Source organism: Dioscorea cayenensis, chromosome 11 (genome assembly GCF_009730915.1).
Source record: "Dioscorea cayenensis subsp. rotundata cultivar TDr96_F1 chromosome 11, TDr96_F1_v2_PseudoChromosome.rev07_lg8_w22 25.fasta, whole genome shotgun sequence".
NCBI lineage: Eukaryota > Viridiplantae > Streptophyta > Magnoliopsida > Dioscoreales > Dioscoreaceae > Dioscorea > Dioscorea cayenensis.
In genome coordinates this window covers 11863562-11882668 of record NC_052481.1, presented here as the reverse complement: position 1 = coordinate 11882668, position 19107 = coordinate 11863562, and the positions used below count along the sequence as shown (strand labels likewise).

Here is a 19107-nt window from a genome sequence, read left to right as displayed (position 1 = left end):
GGATCATCTTGTCCGAGAGCGGAGTAGCGACCCGCTCGACTGAAGCCAAAGAATCATGAACTCGTATTCTCGTACAGACAGATGCGTACGGGCGGAGACAGTCTCTCGGTAGGCCGGTTATGGTACCGAGACATCCCGGGCGGATAAACAGTGATTATCAGGCGCTGTTGACAGGAGAGAGACACTCTATAGCTAATGGGGAGCATGGATTGATGTCGGGACCTGGCAAATAGGAGCGTTGTTCGTTTGCTTGTCCTTGGAGAGGAATTTGGCTCGGCATCTAGCTCTTGGAACGGGAACGTCTCGAATGGCGTTCGTCTCGTTATCCTTGGATGAGATTCCAAAGCTTGGCTATATAAACTCCCCCTCCCATCTCCATTTCATGCATTCTCATTTCATTCTTCACTCTCTCATTCTCATTCTTAGGAGAAGAAGAAGAGAAGAGAGCTCTCACTTAGTAGAAGTGAGGAGGAGAGAGGAAGAGTTGTATCTTGGCTTCGGTTGTAATAGCTTCCTTACATCAATAGAGAGTTTATCTTTTCTCTCTTATCTTTGTGTCCATTCTCTTTGTGTGAGTTTCTTGGGCAGGTGTAGGTTTTTACACCCGCGAGAGTAGGCTGACTTGTGGGAGCGCACAAGTGCCGCACGGAGGAGCGTTGAAGGTTGCCACACCGACAAGCCCCGTGTCACCTGCCATGAGGGATATTGGGGACTTAGTCGTAAAAACGCTTGTTTGTAACATTTGGCTTGCTAGAAATGATCTTATCTTTAATTCTAATATTTTGCCTTCTCATTGTAGTATCTTGAAAATTGATCGGAAGATTTTATCTTGGTTCTCTATAATTGCAAAGGGCTCTAGAGGGACGTTTGATGATTCAATCTCAACCATCAGATGAAGCCTAGAGTTTTAGGTCCTCGGGTGGATGAATTTGGGTAGGCTCCGCCGGCAGAGGAAGTTCTTGGGCAAAGCACAGTCTAGGATTCTATTGGGCGTGGCCTTGAGGATGGCTTAAGTTCCTCGTTCTGGTCTTTTGTTCTTTGTTTATTTTGTATTTGATGTTGTATTATCACATCTAGTGGTATGGTGGTTCCTTTTGTCTCCTTCACGTTGGATTAGTGGAGGGTTGTTGTTTTGGTATCTTTTTTAATTGAAGTAATTTATCCAATTTTTCCAAAAAAAACAAAAAAAGAAGTGGAAAGCAACTGGGAACGACAAAGGACACAAAATTAAGTAGAGATGTAAATAATGCTACTCTGTTGACTGAGAGAGCGGTTTAATCCCAGAGAGGCTCCAAGTTAGACTTTCAAACACAATCATCCAGTGTACATGCTGGATGTTAAATTATTAAGATCTCTCGAGTAGGACCTCAAGGATCTATAGACTCCTTTTCACAAAAAACTCATGAATATTCCAGCTTTTACCCCCTTTAATTTGGAGTTGCAAAGTATTTGAATAATTTTGTTAATGATTGAAGATGGATGTTGTGTTTTAGTTTTAAAATGAACTCATTTATCTCCAACCAAAATTTCCAAACATTGGCCCAGGACATAAGGTTTTTTTTTTTTTGGGAAAAAGAAAGCTACAAAGTAGCTAAGGACAACTAACACAGCAGACTAGGACACATCAGAAATCAAAGCCCGTTTGAAGAGTGGCATCCATCAACCATCTTGATAATTCTAAACCCCTGAAGAAGAGGGAAAGATGAGGATTTCTTCTTCCATATGAAGCCAAGGCATCAGCAACAAGATTATGTTCTCGAGGGATAAGTTCAGGTTTAACCCCGGGAAATTTGGACAGCAAATTCTAAATTTTTCCAAGACTTCAATAAATCTCCACATGATGTGATTGTCTCTTTTGGAAATGCATTCGATAACATTGGCACAGTCAGTGAATATCTTGTCTGGGATCAAGTTGCAGCTATGACACTGATACAACGCCAGCTCCATGCCAAATGCTTCATCTTGAAAGCTAGTCTCAGCAAGAATAGCCATAATAGTTCCTTAAGCGATGGCTAGACGTCTGGGGATGGATTAAAGATTGGTGTCTTTAAGCGATGGCCAAAGGCTGCATCTCCAAGAGGCCTATATGTCCACTAATGTGATAGGGCTGGTAGCAGCTAACACAAGGCTATTGTCAAAATGATTCCAAACAATAATTAAATAAGGTAGATAACAAAAAAATATTCCGTCCCAGCTTAGTACAACACTCAAGTAGTTGTAGGCATATATTAAACCGTTCAAACTAATAATAGTGATTAAAAAAATATTATTTTGTGAAAAATGTAGCTCAACAGTTTGCATTATAATGAGTTATTTAATAATAATTTTTTTAAGCCAATTTGCAAGTCGTTATTGAAAATTGGCTTTTGCTTTGGTTTATATCTAAGCAAATTAGAAGAACTTGAAGATATCAAAATATATAAATTAAATAATTGGTGATGTTGAAACTCCAGACAATGTATTTCTCAAAAATGTGATCATCATCTTTCACTACATCTGAAAAAAAGAGCTTTTAGAGGCGGTTTTTCATGATCTATAGAGGCGGTTAAAACCGCCTCTATAGCTTTAGTGGTGAATTTTTCACCCGTCTCTAAACCGGCTCGTATTAAGCCGGCTCTATAATTTAGAGCCGGTTTGATACAACCGTTGGGGTAAAGTAATAACTAAGAAAGCGATTTTTAGAGGCGGTTATACCCGCCTCTAAAATTAAAATTTTAAAACTAGTTTTAGAGGTGGTTATAACCGTCTCTACAATTAACAAGATTTTCACAACACTTATATTTTTAGAGGCGGTTATAACCCCTCTACCATTAAAACCCTACTTTTAATCATTTAAAAAACTCACATTTTAATTAAATTCCATTTTTCACAAAAAACAAACAAAACAAACAAAACAAAACAAAACAAAAACAAAAACAAAAAAAATTGACAGGCAACCAAGTTTCACTTGATCATTTCTAACACCTTTAGAACAAAAAGAAAAATAATTTATTTGAAATTTGTATTTCATCAACTCAGCAGAGTTTCTGATAATCAAACACAGCTCTTTTATTGCCTATATAATGTAATACAGATAAAATTTTCACATATGAAGCAAAACACCTCAAAATGTCATCCACACGGATGTAGTTAGTAGCAACTCCAGCTTGAAAACAGAATGTGGCAGTAAGAGTAGTGCACTGCATTTAGTATAAATCTCTCACCAACATGAGTGGATCATCAAATTAGACCTTGTCAATGTGCATGTTGGAGCTTACACTATCAAACCTGCGAGAAAGAACAGCTTTTTAAAGCAAAAAGATTGACCAAGAACATGTAAACCACATTAAGAAAATTAATTACTTTCAAGATCAGATAATCTCATCATATGATACAAGGAATATCTTCATCTAAGTCAAAAAGGTCATGTGTGTAACTATCTCATCGTATAGATCACTATGGCAGCATGCTGTGGTTAAACAATGGTCAAAGAATTAATTAAGGGAAAAAAACTATATCAACTCTGGATGGCTTATGATGGCAATATAACATATATACATTAATAACATGAATCTTCATAGCTAAATGTTGTTGATCAATCATGCAAAAACCAAAAAGTTCTGGCTATTGAGAAAGTAGTACCAGATAAAGATCTAGATAGTCAAGTCGTAAGTCTTTCAAAGGTTGCTTCCGGTGCCTCTGGTACATCTTCTGGATCATGATCACCACACCTGCAAACTAATCTTGATGCTATTACATGAACTTGCATATGATCAAATGAATTTATGAGCATGGGAAGAAACAAACCGAAGTTTGGAGGTTATAAATAGTACTTCACGTTTCACCACTCCATCATCAAACAGCTTTTTTAAAGCCAAACCAATCTAAGATCACCAGAAATCATATCAAAGAATATCTAAGCTCAAATGACTAAATAAATGACTTCATTAAAAACTTTAGGCTCAACTGTCAAGCTAGTCACTCAAAACCATCATGGTCATATATAATTAAGAAAATAATCCACACATAAACATATTATTAATATACCTCATTCTCATTTCCATAAGTCTGTGCACAATCAATATGCCTGTAGCATGCCTGCATTCAAGTAAAAGAAGAGGAAAAAACAGACAATTTCATTCAATAACAAGAAGAATCACATTTTTAAGATCATCCAAAAAAATTAATAGATAGAAAACAGATGTAGAGACCTTGACAGCGGTGATGACAGCCTGACCAACAACGCCAGGCTCAGCTTGCCATGTGCCGAGTTTGTTGTAGAATTTGAGCTCAAATGGTGTGCTTTCCGAGCTTCCAGACCAGAAGACAACCAACTTGAGAGCCTGTTTTCAAATAGAGTAAGTTCATATATTTAATTAAGAATTTTACATATTCGAAAATATGAAGCTAACAATGCAGCACCACTGACCTCGAAATAAGTTGCAAAGACAATCTAAGGAACTTATCAGTAGAAGAAAAAACAATCACATTTTCATTCCAGCAGGATCTCAAGCTTTCCATCAAGACAACGCTTTGCCTCATCAGGAGCTTATGGTCTTTCCCTCCATTGTCATTTAAATCATCAACAAACGTAATACTACCAACTGTAAGGACAGAATCCAAAGTGCCCGCAATTTCCTGAAAACTGGTATAATTGAATCAATTGATGCAGGCCACTGAAAGGGAACTCTCTCTACAACTATGTTCCATATAAGTACCTCAGTGAGAAATAAACACCAACATTCCACTGCCTCATAAAGTCTACATATATAGGTGCTGACCGAAATTTAGTAACTGCTGATCTGGATGTACACTAACCTTCACAGATGATTTAATGTTAGGAAACAAAAAATGCACATAGTGCATGAAGCATAATATTTATTGCTTAATACATAAGTCCAGCTTTAAATGAGCTTTTGGCTTGGCAAGCTTGAACTCATCTCAATTTTTAAGCTAAACCAACCCCAAAGTCAAGTTATTGAAGTTAGAATTGAATATTAAAAACTCAATGTAACCAATTTTTGACCGAGCTTGAGCTGACCTTAAGCCAATTAAGCTCGACTCAATTACAGACCTAATGGAAGAAATCACTTTGACAACTATCACATACCAGCATTGTTTAGCCTAATTGAGTTTCATAACAATGAGACAGGAGAAATTTAGTATATCCTAAATTACCCCAAAAAAATCTTACAAAGCTCAAATTCATGAATTAAACTATTGAAAAAAATGGTACTAGAACATTCTAAAAAAAGAACAAGAAATCTGATTTCAGTGTGAATTGAAAAAAATACCTTCAAGATAGTCCAAGAACAACATGCTTGTTTTATAGTTCTTTAGAAACTTTGTAGGTCTTTTTAGGTGAGAATGCCCCGGGTTTTCCCCTTTTGAATTGACAAAAGAACTTCATTCAGTATAGAATGGGCCAAGAAATAAAAAACGTGCAACCCAGAATTGGCTGAAAAATCATAACGAGATACTTGATAATATTTCAAAAAGTGTTATCATGAGGAAATTAGTAGTATTGCAGTAAAAATGTGAACCTGATGAAGAGATGTCAAGCAAAAAATTTGCGAGCCATTCGTAATGAAGTCCATTATCTGCTCATCTTCCTCAAGCAATTCAAATTGGATTTTAAATGGGCTGGAAGATGTACCTGCAGAAATTGGAGTATATATCAAATTGGATTTGAAATGGGCTGTAAGATTCAAAGAAAGTATCCACTTCATACTTGAACGCATCTAAGAACAACCCCAGGGAAAGATCTGCCTTCCAATAGTTGAAAAAAATGCGATGAGGCTTTTTTGAGTTTGTCCAAGATATGGAAAGAAGCTCTCGTACATGAGAGCACCAATGGCCTTGACCACAACGACAGCAATGCCCAAGCAAAAGAGAATGTCCCAGTCACTGTTTGCCCTATAACTGTTGTAAATGCGGCCGCACAATAAAAACCTAGTAAGAAGAAAAGAACCTTCATTACTAGGCCTTTCCTCAGCTCTTGGAGCTTGGAATTTAATTTGATTTGGAAATTCTGGATTGCTCTAACAAGACGAGTTCCATTGTTTGTGTTGCTTCCTGAAGGGTCTGGCCAACTTCCGTCTACCATGCTTCTAATAACCCATCTCATGTACCAACAGCCCTACACAACGAGGATTAGAAAATGTGGATGAAAGATCATTAGTAAGGGTACCTTGATCATTTTCAAGATAGTTGATATGCATGCATGATGTAGTTATTACAAAATATATATAATGGAAAAGGTTAATTGTATCAAAAGTTTCATTCAAGAACACTTGTGTAATTAATCATACTATTATAAATCCTACCATCATCCTAATCATCTACATTTTTTCTGCTGACAATGAGATTAGATGGAAACAAATTTAAATAAAAAAGAGTTACAACAGACTCACAGAGATGAACATAGTCACCAAGCACAAACTAAAATTCGATGTGCGGTACCTTTGTTCAAAAACCAAAACCAACTTTAAACCTATATATATCTGTGTGTATAGATATAGATATCACATCGAATTTGTGGGTTAGTTGACATATACAAAGAACAATTCATTGGCTCTATGATTTCAGTTGACCTCTCAAACAATTTCCTAACATCTGAAGTATGTTTTTGGACTAAATAAAAATGGAAGATTCACCCTTCATGATGCAACATTTGATTTTTGAATTCAGATTTTTAGTTTTTTTAGTTTTTTTAGTAAGAATCTTAACTACTACATGATTGTTAGCCTACACTGTTTCCTTCATTTTTGAGTTTTTGAATAATTTCTTATCTTTCTATTGCATTATCATCTGTTAAAGAACATGATCTCACATCATCTATACGTGGGCATCATATAAACATGAAACCATCCAAAATTCATATAAACACTGTTTCCTTGGATAATGTACACACTCACCATTCTGTACTGCATATAACTAGCTACTAAAATTGATTGTGCATTCAAAATTTTGAATGTCTCACATTTGTACAAAACTTAGAAGATAACAGAAGAGTGAAATCAAATTTTATTTTCAGAAATAATTTATCAGAGGAGTCTAACAATTGAAACATCACATATTAGAGCCAACCTTGATATATAGAATTGCTTGGATACTCTCAAACTGCAGTAGCTATCGAAAAAGCTTTGGTCAAAACCAAAAGCTGCATTTTGCTGGTATGCAACCAAAGGAAATCTTGACTGTGAGTATTTTAGTGATGAAAGGAAGATAACCTCATTGCAAAACGGTAATGCCAACATTTGCACTCACAACAATAATTCAGCTGCCCATGGAAAATCAACCAAGGTAAAATTGGGTACAGATACATATACTGCCAATAATACATGCTCATTAAGGACAGAAATACTCGGAAAATAGTGAAATCCAAAGCATAATGTACAGAAAATTAGCATTTGCACTCAAGCTACGTGAAAATTTAGGTTAAAAGGTCATCATATTTCATCCACTTAACAAAAGGATAAAATGATGTGTTATTGCTGATCCTTTTATCCCATATTTATTAATCTCCTACTCCTATTAAGCATTTACCTGGCCGTTATTTTGATTGTCTCAACTTGAGATAGATGTCATCTATCAGAAGAACTCAGGTGACCAAGTGTGCAAACACCTATAACTTGGCTCACCGCTGGTGACAGCAGCAGGGGAGTTGCGCTGAAAACTGTTGATGATAATACTATCAGGTGTATCAGCAGTTGGAAAAAAGGGGAGCATTTGTTGCCTGCACTGAACCAGCTCAAGTCAATATTAAAAACATGGTATATGGCCTTCATTTTCAGACCATCAGGCAGGAATCTATTGAAAGAATAGATTTGCACATGTCTTTCGTGGCATTTTCTTTGGATCAAATTTATATTTTTCAAAATATATATTTCATTCAGCAAAAGCTTTATTTGATAAAATATGGAATAATAATAATAATAATAATAAACAAACCCATTTTTGCATGACTAAAACGCAATTTCTGTCTAAATTTCACATGCATGGTTCAATATTTAACAATAAACATATCTTTTCAGGATTTAGAAAGGATGAATAAATATAAGTAGCTAAGAAACAAGAAAACATATCGCAGTTTAAAGATAACAATTGGCTATATTTGAATTGCCTTTATGTTTGAAGTAATCTAGTAGCACTCTCCATCTTCAAAAAGGCCACCGAAAACCTGTGACACACAAAAACTAATTAATTACAACTTAGCATGCTATAAAAGCAATGCCAGCAAAAGTAATGAAACAACTATTTTCAATCCATAAGTTACAAGCTACCTTCTCACTCAATTTTCTTAATAATTATTAGAAGTGCCTAGTTACTGAATTACCGTCCAAATAGCTTGATTTGCTCTCCTAGAGTACCAACTCTAATAATTCCATTTCAAGCTTGTGTTATAGTTTAGTTAATCTTGCAATTCACACTTTGCCTAAAATCATGATACTGATTCTCTCCTCATGCAGAAGACATTCAAAAATAACGCAAGTAAAATACAAGTCTGTATAGCTTTAAGGATATCTTATTCTTTAAATAAGAAACAAATACCAATATAAAACCATTAATAAATTCTTTTATTTGACATCCTTTGAGAGTGGATTAAAGGATGATTCTGGGTTGGTAGAAACAAAGTAGACAGAAGTATCTAACTAGAATGCTCAATGGATGTCAAAACTCGGCAGAAAAACAGGAAAAAAATCATACTTTGAACTAGACATTGAGAAGGCAAACAAATAAAGGATGCATTTATGCAGGCCAACATGTTCTCTACTTCGGATGCAACTTCGATTGCCATATAGAACCCTACTCAAAAAGCAGCCAGAGCATGGCCCAATATCCCCATCTCGTGCACTGTCAAGAAGCCATTCATGTAGTTAAAGAAAATACTCAAAAATTCGAAACAAACTGATGCAACTCGAGGGTGTTTCAGTAAAACCCTAACCTTAATACTGGATTTTGCTAAGACACGAACATTCACATTGCTCCCAATTTCCCCCACCAAACGCAAAAAGGAATTACTGGAAGATGAGGCCAATAAAAAAATTAAGCAAATTGAAAAAGCTGATCTCCATAATCCCAATAATAATTTGGAACACATACATCTACAGAAATTCAGCAATTTCTCATTAAATCCTGAGATCAAATCGAAAGATTCCTAAAAACCCTATGAGTGGAGAAAATAAATGGATTCATGGACCTCGAAAGCAATCAAAATTCAACCATTGCTGAGGAGGTTCCAAAACCGATTGAATGAAAAAGAGAAGGATCGGGATCTCACCAGGAACGACCAGTGGGCTCTTGAGCTCCGATGAAGGTCATGAATGGAAGGGTTTGATCGAATCTAAAATTAGCAAAGCTCTAATTGATAATGATCAAAAGCAAGAAATGGCATGAAAATTAGCAAAACATCTCTGGGAATTAAGATCACCTGAAACCCCTGGAAAAAGAGAGATGGAGAAATGGGGCGGTTAGTGAAAGTGAGTATATATAGGGGGGATGAAGAGCTAGCACGACCACCGCGAAGGAGTCCACTTAAACAACACCGTAACGGAAAATTCTAACATAACCAACTCCGTTATCAGTGGAGGTGATTGTCGGCGCGATGGTTGGAATTCACCGGCGGTGGTGTGGCGGTGTGGTACGGTGCGGTGATCGTCGGTGCGGCGGGGCAGGGCGGCGAAGATCGTCCGGCGGTGCGGTGCGGCGATCGTCGGGGCGGGGCGACGAAGATCGTGCGAGAGAGAGAGTGTGTGTGTGTGAGTGAGTGATTGAGAGAGAGAGAGAGAGAGAGAGAGAGTTGTTTTTTTTTTTATTTTGTGGGGGTTTTTAAAACCGGCTGTAATTTATTTTAAAAAAAATTATAACACAATAGGGAGACGGTTTGTAATAACCACCTCTATAAAAGTGTTTCTAAAACTATGAATTGATGTAGTGTTTACACTAGTGGCTTTGATTTTGTTTTTTCAAATAAGTTATTAAAGAGGTTGTGATACTTATTATTGTGTAATTAAATATTGTTTTACTCTTTCATTTATTTAATGGTTCTGCTACTCTACTGGTATTGTTTCATTTGCATTTTTACTCATTTTCTCATAAGAACCCTGTGTATGATGTTATAATATTTTTAATAAAAATACTTTAATTGTATTTCAATATATATATATATATATATATATATATGTCTATGTAATATTACCTTACAACCAAACATATTATAATGTATTAAATTACTATAAGATATATTATTTATTTATTTTATTTAAAATATTGAAAATTTTTTAACATACTTAACACATATTTGGATTTGAAAATTTTCAATAGAGTTTGGTGTTTTTCACCCTACAAGTAAAAAAATTAACAAAACATCTTGGATTTGATCTCTCATATATCCTAAATAGCTATTTATTATTAGATCTTTCTCTATAATATTAAAGTTTTTGTCAAATCAAGCTTTCAAGCAGCTCAATTAATAAACAGTTCTAATAGGAGGTAAGCCCTAAGAGAAACTGTGCCTTAAAATTTATTTTTTGATTTGCGTAAAAAATAAAATGGTTAAATTTTAATATCATAGATAGTACATGTAATCATTATAATAAATTATTTAAACATAAGAGTTAGTTTATTAGCTATACCCAAGATATTTTTAAGAATTTCCTCCTTGATTTCTTGTTTTTTTTACTAATAAATATGAATAAGTCATCAAAATATATTAAAAATATCACTAAAAGAAAGTTACTATTTAAAAATAGAATATTAGAAACGGAATTTATTATGTTTGTAATTGCAACAGATCAGCAACGGAATAACAATCGTTTTAAATATGATTTTAATGACAACGGCTTCCAAACAGGTATTTAAAAATATGATTTATTGAAATTTTAAAAAATATCCATTCCTAATCCGTTTCTAATAGAAAGGGACTGGAAACGTATTTAAAAACTAGTATGCTATTTAAATTCTATTAGATATTAGAAAACATCTGTTCCAAATCTGTTTCTATTAGCAAGGGACTAGAAAAAGAATTAAAAATTAATACTTTATTTACATATTATTAAATGTTAAAAAAATTCGTTCCTAGTCCATTTCTACTAGAAAGGGACTAGAAATGGATTTAAAAAATAATATATTATTTAAATATTATTAAATATTAGAAAATATCCGTTTCTAATAGAAAGAGACTAGAAACAGATTAAGAAACAAATATTTTATTTACATATTATTAAATATTAAAAAGATCAGTTCCTAATCTATTTCTACTAGAAAGGGACTAAAAACGGATTTAAAAATTAATATGTTATTTAAATATGATTAAATATTAGAAAATATCCGTTTGCAATCCGTTTTTAATATAAAGGGACTAGAAAGGGGCTAGAAATGAATTTAAAAATAATATGTTATCTAAATATTATTCAATTTTAAAAAATATATGTTTCTAATCCGTTTCTAATAGAAATGGACACGAAACGGATTAAAAAACTAATATTTTATTTACATATTATTAAATATTAGCAAAGGTCCGTTCCTAATCCGTTTCTAATAGAGAGGGACTAGAAATGGATTTACAAATTAATATGTTATTTGAATATTATTTAATATTAGAAAATATAAATTCCTAAGCCGTTTCTAATAGAAACGGACAAGAAACGGATTTAAAAATTAATAAGTTATTTCAATATTATTAAATATTAGAAAATATCCATACATAATTTGATCCTATTAGAAAGGGACTAAGAATGGTTTTAAAAATTAATATTTTATTTAAACATTATTAAATATTAGAAAATATCCATTCCTAATTAGTTTATAGTAGAGATGGGCTAGAAACGGATTTAAAAATTAATGTTTTATCTAAATATTATTAAATATTAGAAAATATCCCTTCCTAATCCACTTCTAATAGAAAAGAACTCTATTTCTAATAGAAAGGGACTAGAAACAGATTTAAAAACTAATATGTTATTTAAATGTTATTAAATATTAGAAAATATCTGTTCCTATTCTGTTTCTAATAGAAAATGATTAGAAACAGATTTAAAAATTAACATTTTATTTTTTATAATCATTAAATAAAATAATTATATGAATATTATGATAACTATTAAATAATTGGCAATTTAAATGAATATATTATTATTATTCCTTTCTAGTTAATTTATGCTACGATTTCTCTGAAAAAAAAAAAGAAAAATAACAATTATTTTAAGATATCGTTTCCCCCAAAAAAATTATATATATAAAAAAATATGTCAATAGAATATTCATCACTTCGTTCGTTAGTCTCCTCGATCTTGTTCGCCCTTCTCAATAGACCTCTTTCCTTCGTCTTCTTTTTACCCATCTTACCTTTCAATACCGCCAACCCATTATCCAAAAAATTATCACCAATTTGTGGCACATAGCAATAAGCGAACCTCTTTCTTCGTCTTGCTCCCTTTTGAGGTCCACTAATTTCCCCCAATTCCTTCCCAAATCCATCACTACAGTGTTCTCCTTTGTTCTCGAGTGGGTATAATCGTTGTTTATTCACTATTATCATCTGTATTTTTGCCAAATTTGATGAATCACATGAGTATTTTGGAGTTTAATTTTGTTGGAATTAGGGTGTAGATCTTGCTAGGTTTTTTTGTATAAGGGAAGTGTTTTAGCGAAGAATCGTGGTATTTTTTATGTTAGTTATTGTGTGGATTTGTGATTTCGAGCTTCTTAGGTGGTTCTTTGTTGTTGAATTTCTATATTGTCGGCATGGTTGTTGATTGGCAATTCATGTAGGACATGGTAATGGCACTCATTGACAGTGGTTTGATTTGATTTTTACCAATTTGTTTCTTGGGAGATTTTGGTTTAGATTGGGTGTGATGGAAACATGAAGCTTTGATGAATGAATTCTAGCTTGGTGACTGCTAATTCATGCTTGATTATGTTTTTATTCAATTGAACCATGTAGTCATGTTCCCTTTTTTTGGGCTCCAGATTGAGATCCTGCCAAATGTGATGGGGAGGATAATGAGCTAGCCTAGACTAAGAAAAGGAAAAGCGAATAGTATAATAATCAGTCCTAGGTTTGTTCGGCAAACTAGATGACATGTTTATTTATTTTCTTTTTATACAACAGGGATAATAATTCGTTCCCTAATCTAGACTAGATGTGAAGGACCAAAAGCGGATGGAGGTACATTCTCCAAGATGGGATAATTCATCTTAATTCTTTTCATTAAGGTGTGATATTTATGCCTGCATTCATTTCCATACTTAACCAACTAGCTCTTGCACATTGAAACGTTGGCTTTCTGGGGAAAATCTTCAATTTTCTCTTAAGCCTTCCTTTTAAGAAGTATCTTTCAATGGCTAATAAATTTCCATTGTGTTCAGCACAAATTTATATAGAACTGATCAATGATTCATATGACTTATAATTTCTAACTAAGCTTTTAAAGAACTTTTCTGCTTGGCATTTCGCTTTATTGCTATGACTTCTTGATTTGGATTGATTTCAAACATTGCTGACTCAACTGAGGTAAAAGGTAATAGCTAACACAGTAGCCTCTAGTTTCACAAAATATTGTTTGCTTTCTTTCTTTTCTTTTTCTTCTTTTGCACCTTTTTCATTTTATTTGTCACATTGTCATTATTTTCATATTGACTTTTTCTAGATCATTGTTATTTTATTTTATGTTAATGCAAGTATTAGATTAACGACATGAATTCATATCAAATAATTAACCAATATTCATATTAGAATCCCTTAATTTATGTGAGACCGTTGTTACTTAACAAGTAGCATATCTATCATTGGTGATGTTTAGCTAATCAAGGAACTCCTAGTTGTTGTATTGTATATTCAAATAAATAATCTTGTTTGGCATGTGAATAATTTTCATGTATTTGTAAGTGTTTCATTTATTTCATACAAGAAGTTCTGTCAAAAATTCTTAAATATTTGATTTTTCTAGAAGTTAGATATTTGGTAGAGAAAAACAAGTGTGAATTTTGAGGTGCAGTGGATTCTAATATTAGTGTGAATTTTGATTCAAAAGTTATTAACTGATTGACAACCTAATTCTCATATCACACAAAAGAAATATTTTCTTTTTGCATTAAAATGGCTATTTTGTGAACCATTAATGAGTTACGAATTACTGAAAATCATCACTCATAAACCTTAGCTATCTTGGATTGTTATCTAGATAATGAGTGGACCTTAACATAGCCTCTTTGCCACTATTAGTTTCTCTTATTTTAAAGCGTTTAGTTTATCTAAATTCAAAGTATAATCTGAATTAATTTGATTAGTTTAATATGCATTGTATGAAGGTCTGAGATCATGACTTAGTTGGCCCACGTTGATATAATTAGCAGCATACATCATTCCGTATTAATTTTTCAAATGTTAGAAACATTTTGGTTTCCGTTTCTAATCTTTTTCTAAAGTTAGAGGCGAAGCATTTCCCCATTTCTATTTCAATTAGAAACAAGGGGTTTCAAAACAGATAAATTCTATTACGAATTCTTTGCAAAACTGAATAAGCGACAGATTAGAAACCAAAAATGTTGTTTCTAAACAGTAATTTTCTTGTAGTGAATGGAAGTGATAGAAATAGTAGGATATAATAACAAATAGATAGGGGGCCTTAGCAATAAGTTGTGGTTCGATGACCCAACATATGAAGAAAATGAAACTAATTAAGATACAAGTCAATGGGGTTAGAAGTGAGGAGATTACAACAATAGTCATCATCTATTCATGGTTGCACTATTGATCCTACGAGTTAGGAGTCTTTAATCAAATTCACAATTGTATAAGGCAAGCATTAGCATTGGAATTGAAGCACAAAATCTAGACTCCTTTTGATAGTTGTCATTGAATCCTCCAACTTAGGCCTCTTCAACTTTGTTGCTACAAATGACTAGAAAAGAAATATTTGGTTAGCTTTGAGTTGAATATAGTAGGATTGAGATGGCAATGCTTATATATTTGATTGCTTCTCTCCAATCAAATATTCAAGAATATTTCTTAAATGAGAATCTCCCATGCAGTTTCTTTCTGAATTGGGTAATAAACTATTCCTCTAAGATGTCCAAACTTTAATTAAGAAGTATGGGATTCTAGAAAGACCAATGATATTCTTGTAGTGATTCCAAATTTGGATGACACAAGGACAATACAAGATATTAAAGGTGATTTGTGAATTCTACATATGTGTGATGGTGACCATATATAGGTAGACCAAGGATACACATACGCAAGTGGTTATAGGTAGTTTTTTTTTGGCCAAGTTACCAAGAGTAAGAACGAGGACAAAAGCTCTTCTAGCAATTGTTCCTTTATGGTGATCTCAACCTGCTATCATTCAGAAAATAATAAAAGGAATTAACTAAAAAGGACTTATTACTTTCTAAACTCTAGACTTTGAGATAGCCAAAGATGCTTAGGAGGTTAGTGTAGATTCCCTCAGGCTAAGAGCATTAATGGTGAGGAATTCCAAAAAAGGAGATGTTAGTTCCATCGGTGTGGTTTGTGGGTTTAGAGAACATTCAAACACTCATAAAAATCTCACACAAACCAAACAAAAGAAGACACACGAAATTGGTAGCCCAGTTCGGCGTTCACTCGCCTACATCTGGGGGCCAAGTCCAGAGATAAACAATCCACTAAAAGAGATAAAAATACATCAGTACAAACACTTTATTACTCACACTCACAAAGTAAAGATCAGTACCTTCTCTAGATTATCTAGTGCCCACACTATCTCTAGCTCACATGTCACCTACAATCCCAGAGAAAGGCAACTTATATAGACTCCTCAACATCCTAAAAATAGCCCATACATCTTTTAAAATATCCACTACTAACTTTTGAACCATCCCAAATTAGCTGTTACAACTCCTATTGTAACTCAACTTAAAACATGGACCCGACTACTGACTTGATTGAGTTCTGGTTCCGTTACGAAACGACCTCAAGACTCATCAACCTTTCGGTCATGCTTAGTCCTAGTTAATACACCCAGATCTCCCGATCTAGACTACCAGCTTCTAGCCTACCTTCTCAGTTCCTCACCACATATTCCCCTCGCAAGAGGCGCACAACTTTGTGCATCTTCATGAAACTATCTAAACTTAATCTTCAATTCACCCATGTTTGGCCTGCAAATCTTCCCAAGAATAGATCTTCAATCAATCATGGCAATCATACCAACAATAGGTATCTCTTCAATTTGGCATGTCTCCAATCATACCCTTAATAATCTTTAATCATACTTATTAAGGTTCTTCAATTCATATCTTCAATAGTCTTCAATCATACCATTGATAGCTATTTCTTCAATTAGCATCCATCCTTATTTAGTCTTTAATCAAACCTCCTATATATGGATTTGATAAGATCTTGCCTTCAAGTTATAGCACATACCAAAAATAGCTCCACCAAGATCTCCTAAGATATTTTCCTCCAATCCAAAACTCCTTGCCATGTCACCATGCTTCCCATGTCATCATTTATGCCACGTCACAATGGTTGCCATATCACCTTGACTTAGTGTCAAATCATGCTAATTAAAGTGCTTTTGCACTATCATGAATAAACGGACAACGAGATCATCAAGGACAATATGAACTAAGGTCAAAGAGGTTAGAGGAAGGACAAAGTGTCACGCCCTGACCCTAGCCGAGCACGTGGCAATCGCCATGACAACAAGGAGTGGACCCTATAGTATCCCACCTACTAGTCATTGTAAGGCTCAAACCACACATGTATATCACAGGTACTAAACTACAAGACAAAACCCCGAACAAAACTAGCCAAGGTTCCAAATACAACCAGAAAGTACAAGCATGAGAACATTACTCAAAAGTCAAGTCTAGTGGATCCATAGAGTTAACATGCACATTGCAAACTAACCTACACAAGAAGAAAAGGTAGGTCAGTCTACTACCTACCTAGCACAACCCAGTCCAACGTTGAAGTTAGAGAGAGAAGAACAGAGAGTGGTGAGTAAGAGATGTTACCCAGTGAGTGGTGATAGCATAGATATAACAGAGTAATAACGCATTTCAAATAGTAATTACCACAATAATAATATGAAAAGGTAGCTCCAAGTATTCAACAGATTAACAGTTAACACAATGATTTAGAAATAGTACAGGTAAGTAACATTTTCCAACACATTGAGCACCGCTCAAAATACAGGCTGACCTTAAACAATTTCCAAGCTAATCGTGGATGCGGCTAGCTACGGGACCACCAAGGTGTTTTAAGATTTTTCAAAATTCAAAAAGTTGCCTTCCTTGGTGTTGGCCAGTGAGAACCTTGTGTGGTGAACCCAGGTTTTTTATATCTAGTAACCCCCTGTCAATGGCTCTGCGTAGCTCTTGACCAGGGTAAACTCAAGGTTGACCACGCCGCCTCCCATTAGGCAGGAACGTGGAACCCCATATTGCAGTATCTAACTAAAGTCCGTATTCAAAATCAAAATCCAAATGCCACAATTCAATTCTTTCCAATTCCAACTCAAGGAATCTACCATACAACGTTTAAATACGGAAATATACATCAAACCATATCCCATTTGCATGTAAATACATATATATGTAAACATGTTTCTTTCAAGATGAATACGCATAAGTATACTAAAATCATCTTTGCCAAATAACTCCATGTTCAAAATATCTATATATATCGAATGAAATCTAATTTATCATCAAATTTACGTTATGAAACACATAAAGAAATACTATAATACTCTTATTAAATCTATGCAATTACAAATTGGACCACTCACAAAACCAGTTGTCTCGTCTCGAGACGCGCTCACTAGTATGCAATTTTGATAAGTGCTTGTGTATAAGTAATACAAAGTATTCTTTTCTTACATTGAGCATCACTTTTATAAGATTTTATCGCTTATGCGTGTGTATTTGTGTTCTTTTATGCATGTAGCGTTGTGGAGACAAAGTTGGATGAAAGAAAGCAAAAGTGGATCATGGATGCAATTGTTGATGAAGTTCTTAGATTGGACAAATGCGAAGACATGAGTCGTGCTCAAAGACATGTAGGTGTGTGCTGACCTCCATTGTGCTCAAGCGAATACACAAAGTGGAAGGGCACAAAGGCAGTCACACTCATGTGCTCTGACTTATGCAATGCTAGCAAGATCTTCATCAGTATTGTTTCAATGAAGATGTGACATGATCTACCGCATGAATGTGTGTCCATTCATGTGGCTTCGATGAACATAGTGGATTCGGGAGCATTCCGGGGAAGTACTGCAGCAAATTACTGTAGCAGTTATTGTTTACAGCGTAAGGAAAAACCAAAGTTTGCAAATCCACACAGCCATGTGGAAATTCCAATGCCCATGTGGATGTCTGATTCCAGCCCCTATAAATTCCGTGACTTGAGAAGTTTTGAAGAATCTTTCACCTATCTTGTTCCCATCTTTGGAGGCACTCGCGGCTAGGCTTTGGAGAGGCTTTGCCTAGGTTTTCAGAGTGGTTCTACGACCTTCGACATCGTGTTCCTTTGTATAAGAGTTATTGGGGAGCTTTCATTGGTACTGATTCGGTGAGGTGTGCCCTAGGCTTGATAAGGGAACCTTTGGAGAAGACAAGGAGGCTTCACAAGACCATCGATACGGGCTACATGGGAGTTTTATCTATGGATTGCATGTTTTCACTATTGATTTCATTGTTGATTGTGTATTACTCCATGGAGAGATAAACCCCTAGTGGGTGCTTGGACTTATAACCCCTAGGATGATTTTGTTTCATTGACCTTCATTATGCTTCTTTAATTGATGTTTTAATTGCGTTCTATCCTTGAATGCTTGTTGAATTGATTTTTTCTTAGAGTGACACTAGGATTGAGAATCTATCTTGGTAATCCTTGTGAATGAGTGACACTTCATTAGGGTTAGACAAAGCAAGGTTGTAGAGGGTCAAGAGGGTGAGTCGAGAGGTAGCAGAACGTCTCATTTCCCATCCGATATGATTTATCCTACCTCCACGTTCCAAGAGTTCTTTGCGGTTACGATAAAGTGAAGTAATAAGAGACAAACTCCACTGGGGCTTAGTTGCACAAGTAACAGATTGAAGTGTTAAACTAATCCTTAGTACTAGGGGCTTAAT

At 34.5% G+C, this 19107-nt stretch overlaps 1 protein-coding gene and 3 long non-coding RNA genes across 9 annotated transcripts; 1 reads left to right on the top strand and 3 right to left on the bottom strand.

Moving 5' to 3' along the window:
• Window positions 1-3659: 3659 nt before the first annotated feature.
• Window positions 3660-5337, bottom strand: LOC120272361 (conserved oligomeric Golgi complex subunit 2-like). 4 transcript variants are annotated; one of them, XR_005540176.1, is made up of 7 exons: window positions 5274-5337; window positions 4698-4797; window positions 4409-4617; window positions 4191-4322; window positions 4027-4077; window positions 3787-3863; window positions 3660-3710 (listed from the first exon to the last, which is right to left on the bottom strand). XR_005540176.1 is itself a non-coding variant. In XM_039279177.1 (7 exons), exons 2-6 carry the CDS (start codon window positions 4733-4735, stop codon window positions 3848-3850), a joined length of 453 nt encoding a protein of 150 aa, XP_039135111.1. In that variant the 5' UTR covers window positions 4736-4797; window positions 5274-5337; the 3' UTR covers window positions 3660-3710; window positions 3787-3847. The 4 variants fall into 4 exon arrangements, 3 of the variants coding, with proteins under 3 accessions (XP_039135111.1, XP_039135113.1, XP_039135112.1); XM_039279177.1 differs by having other exon boundaries at window positions 4409-4624; XM_039279179.1 differs by having other exon boundaries at window positions 4409-4624; window positions 4698-4792.
• Window positions 5338-5358: 21 nt separating this feature from the next.
• On the bottom strand, window positions 5359-5766 carry LOC120272363. The gene is made up of 3 exons (XR_005540179.1): window positions 5711-5766; window positions 5523-5635; window positions 5359-5437 (listed from the first exon to the last, which is right to left on the bottom strand). It is a non-coding gene; the product is annotated as an uncharacterized LOC120272363 (long non-coding RNA).
• Window positions 5767-5899: 133 nt separating this feature from the next.
• Window positions 5900-9430, bottom strand: LOC120272362. Of its 2 annotated transcripts, none has more exons than XR_005540178.1 (4): window positions 9263-9430; window positions 7528-7717; window positions 7069-7309; window positions 5900-6118 (listed from the first exon to the last, which is right to left on the bottom strand). It is a non-coding gene; the product is annotated as an uncharacterized LOC120272362 (long non-coding RNA). The 2 variants fall into 2 exon arrangements; XR_005540177.1 differs by having other exon boundaries at window positions 7069-7261.
• A 2833-nt stretch (window positions 9431-12263) lies between these two features.
• On the top strand, window positions 12264-17981 carry LOC120272420. 2 transcript variants are annotated; one of them, XR_005540193.1, is made up of 3 exons: window positions 12264-12486; window positions 13097-13200; window positions 17921-17981. It is a non-coding gene; the product is annotated as an uncharacterized LOC120272420 (long non-coding RNA). The 2 variants fall into 2 exon arrangements; XR_005540194.1 differs by having other exon boundaries at window positions 13097-13505; window positions 17921-17951.
• Window positions 17982-19107: the final 1126 nt, after the last annotated feature.

Bases quoted from the DNA above. Each gene is read 5' to 3' on its own strand.
- LOC120272361 (XM_039279177.1), bottom strand. From the start codon at position 4,735: ATGAGGCAGTGGAATGTTGGTGTTTATTTCTCACTGAG. The intron at 4,625-4,697 runs GTACTTATATGG...CAATTATACCAG, and splicing joins GGTGTTTATTTCTCACTGAG to TTTTCAGGAAATTGCGGGCA. The intron at 4,078-4,190 runs GTCTCTACATCT...ACTTGAATGCAG, and splicing joins CTGTCATCACCGCTGTCAAG to GCATGCTACAGGCATATTGA.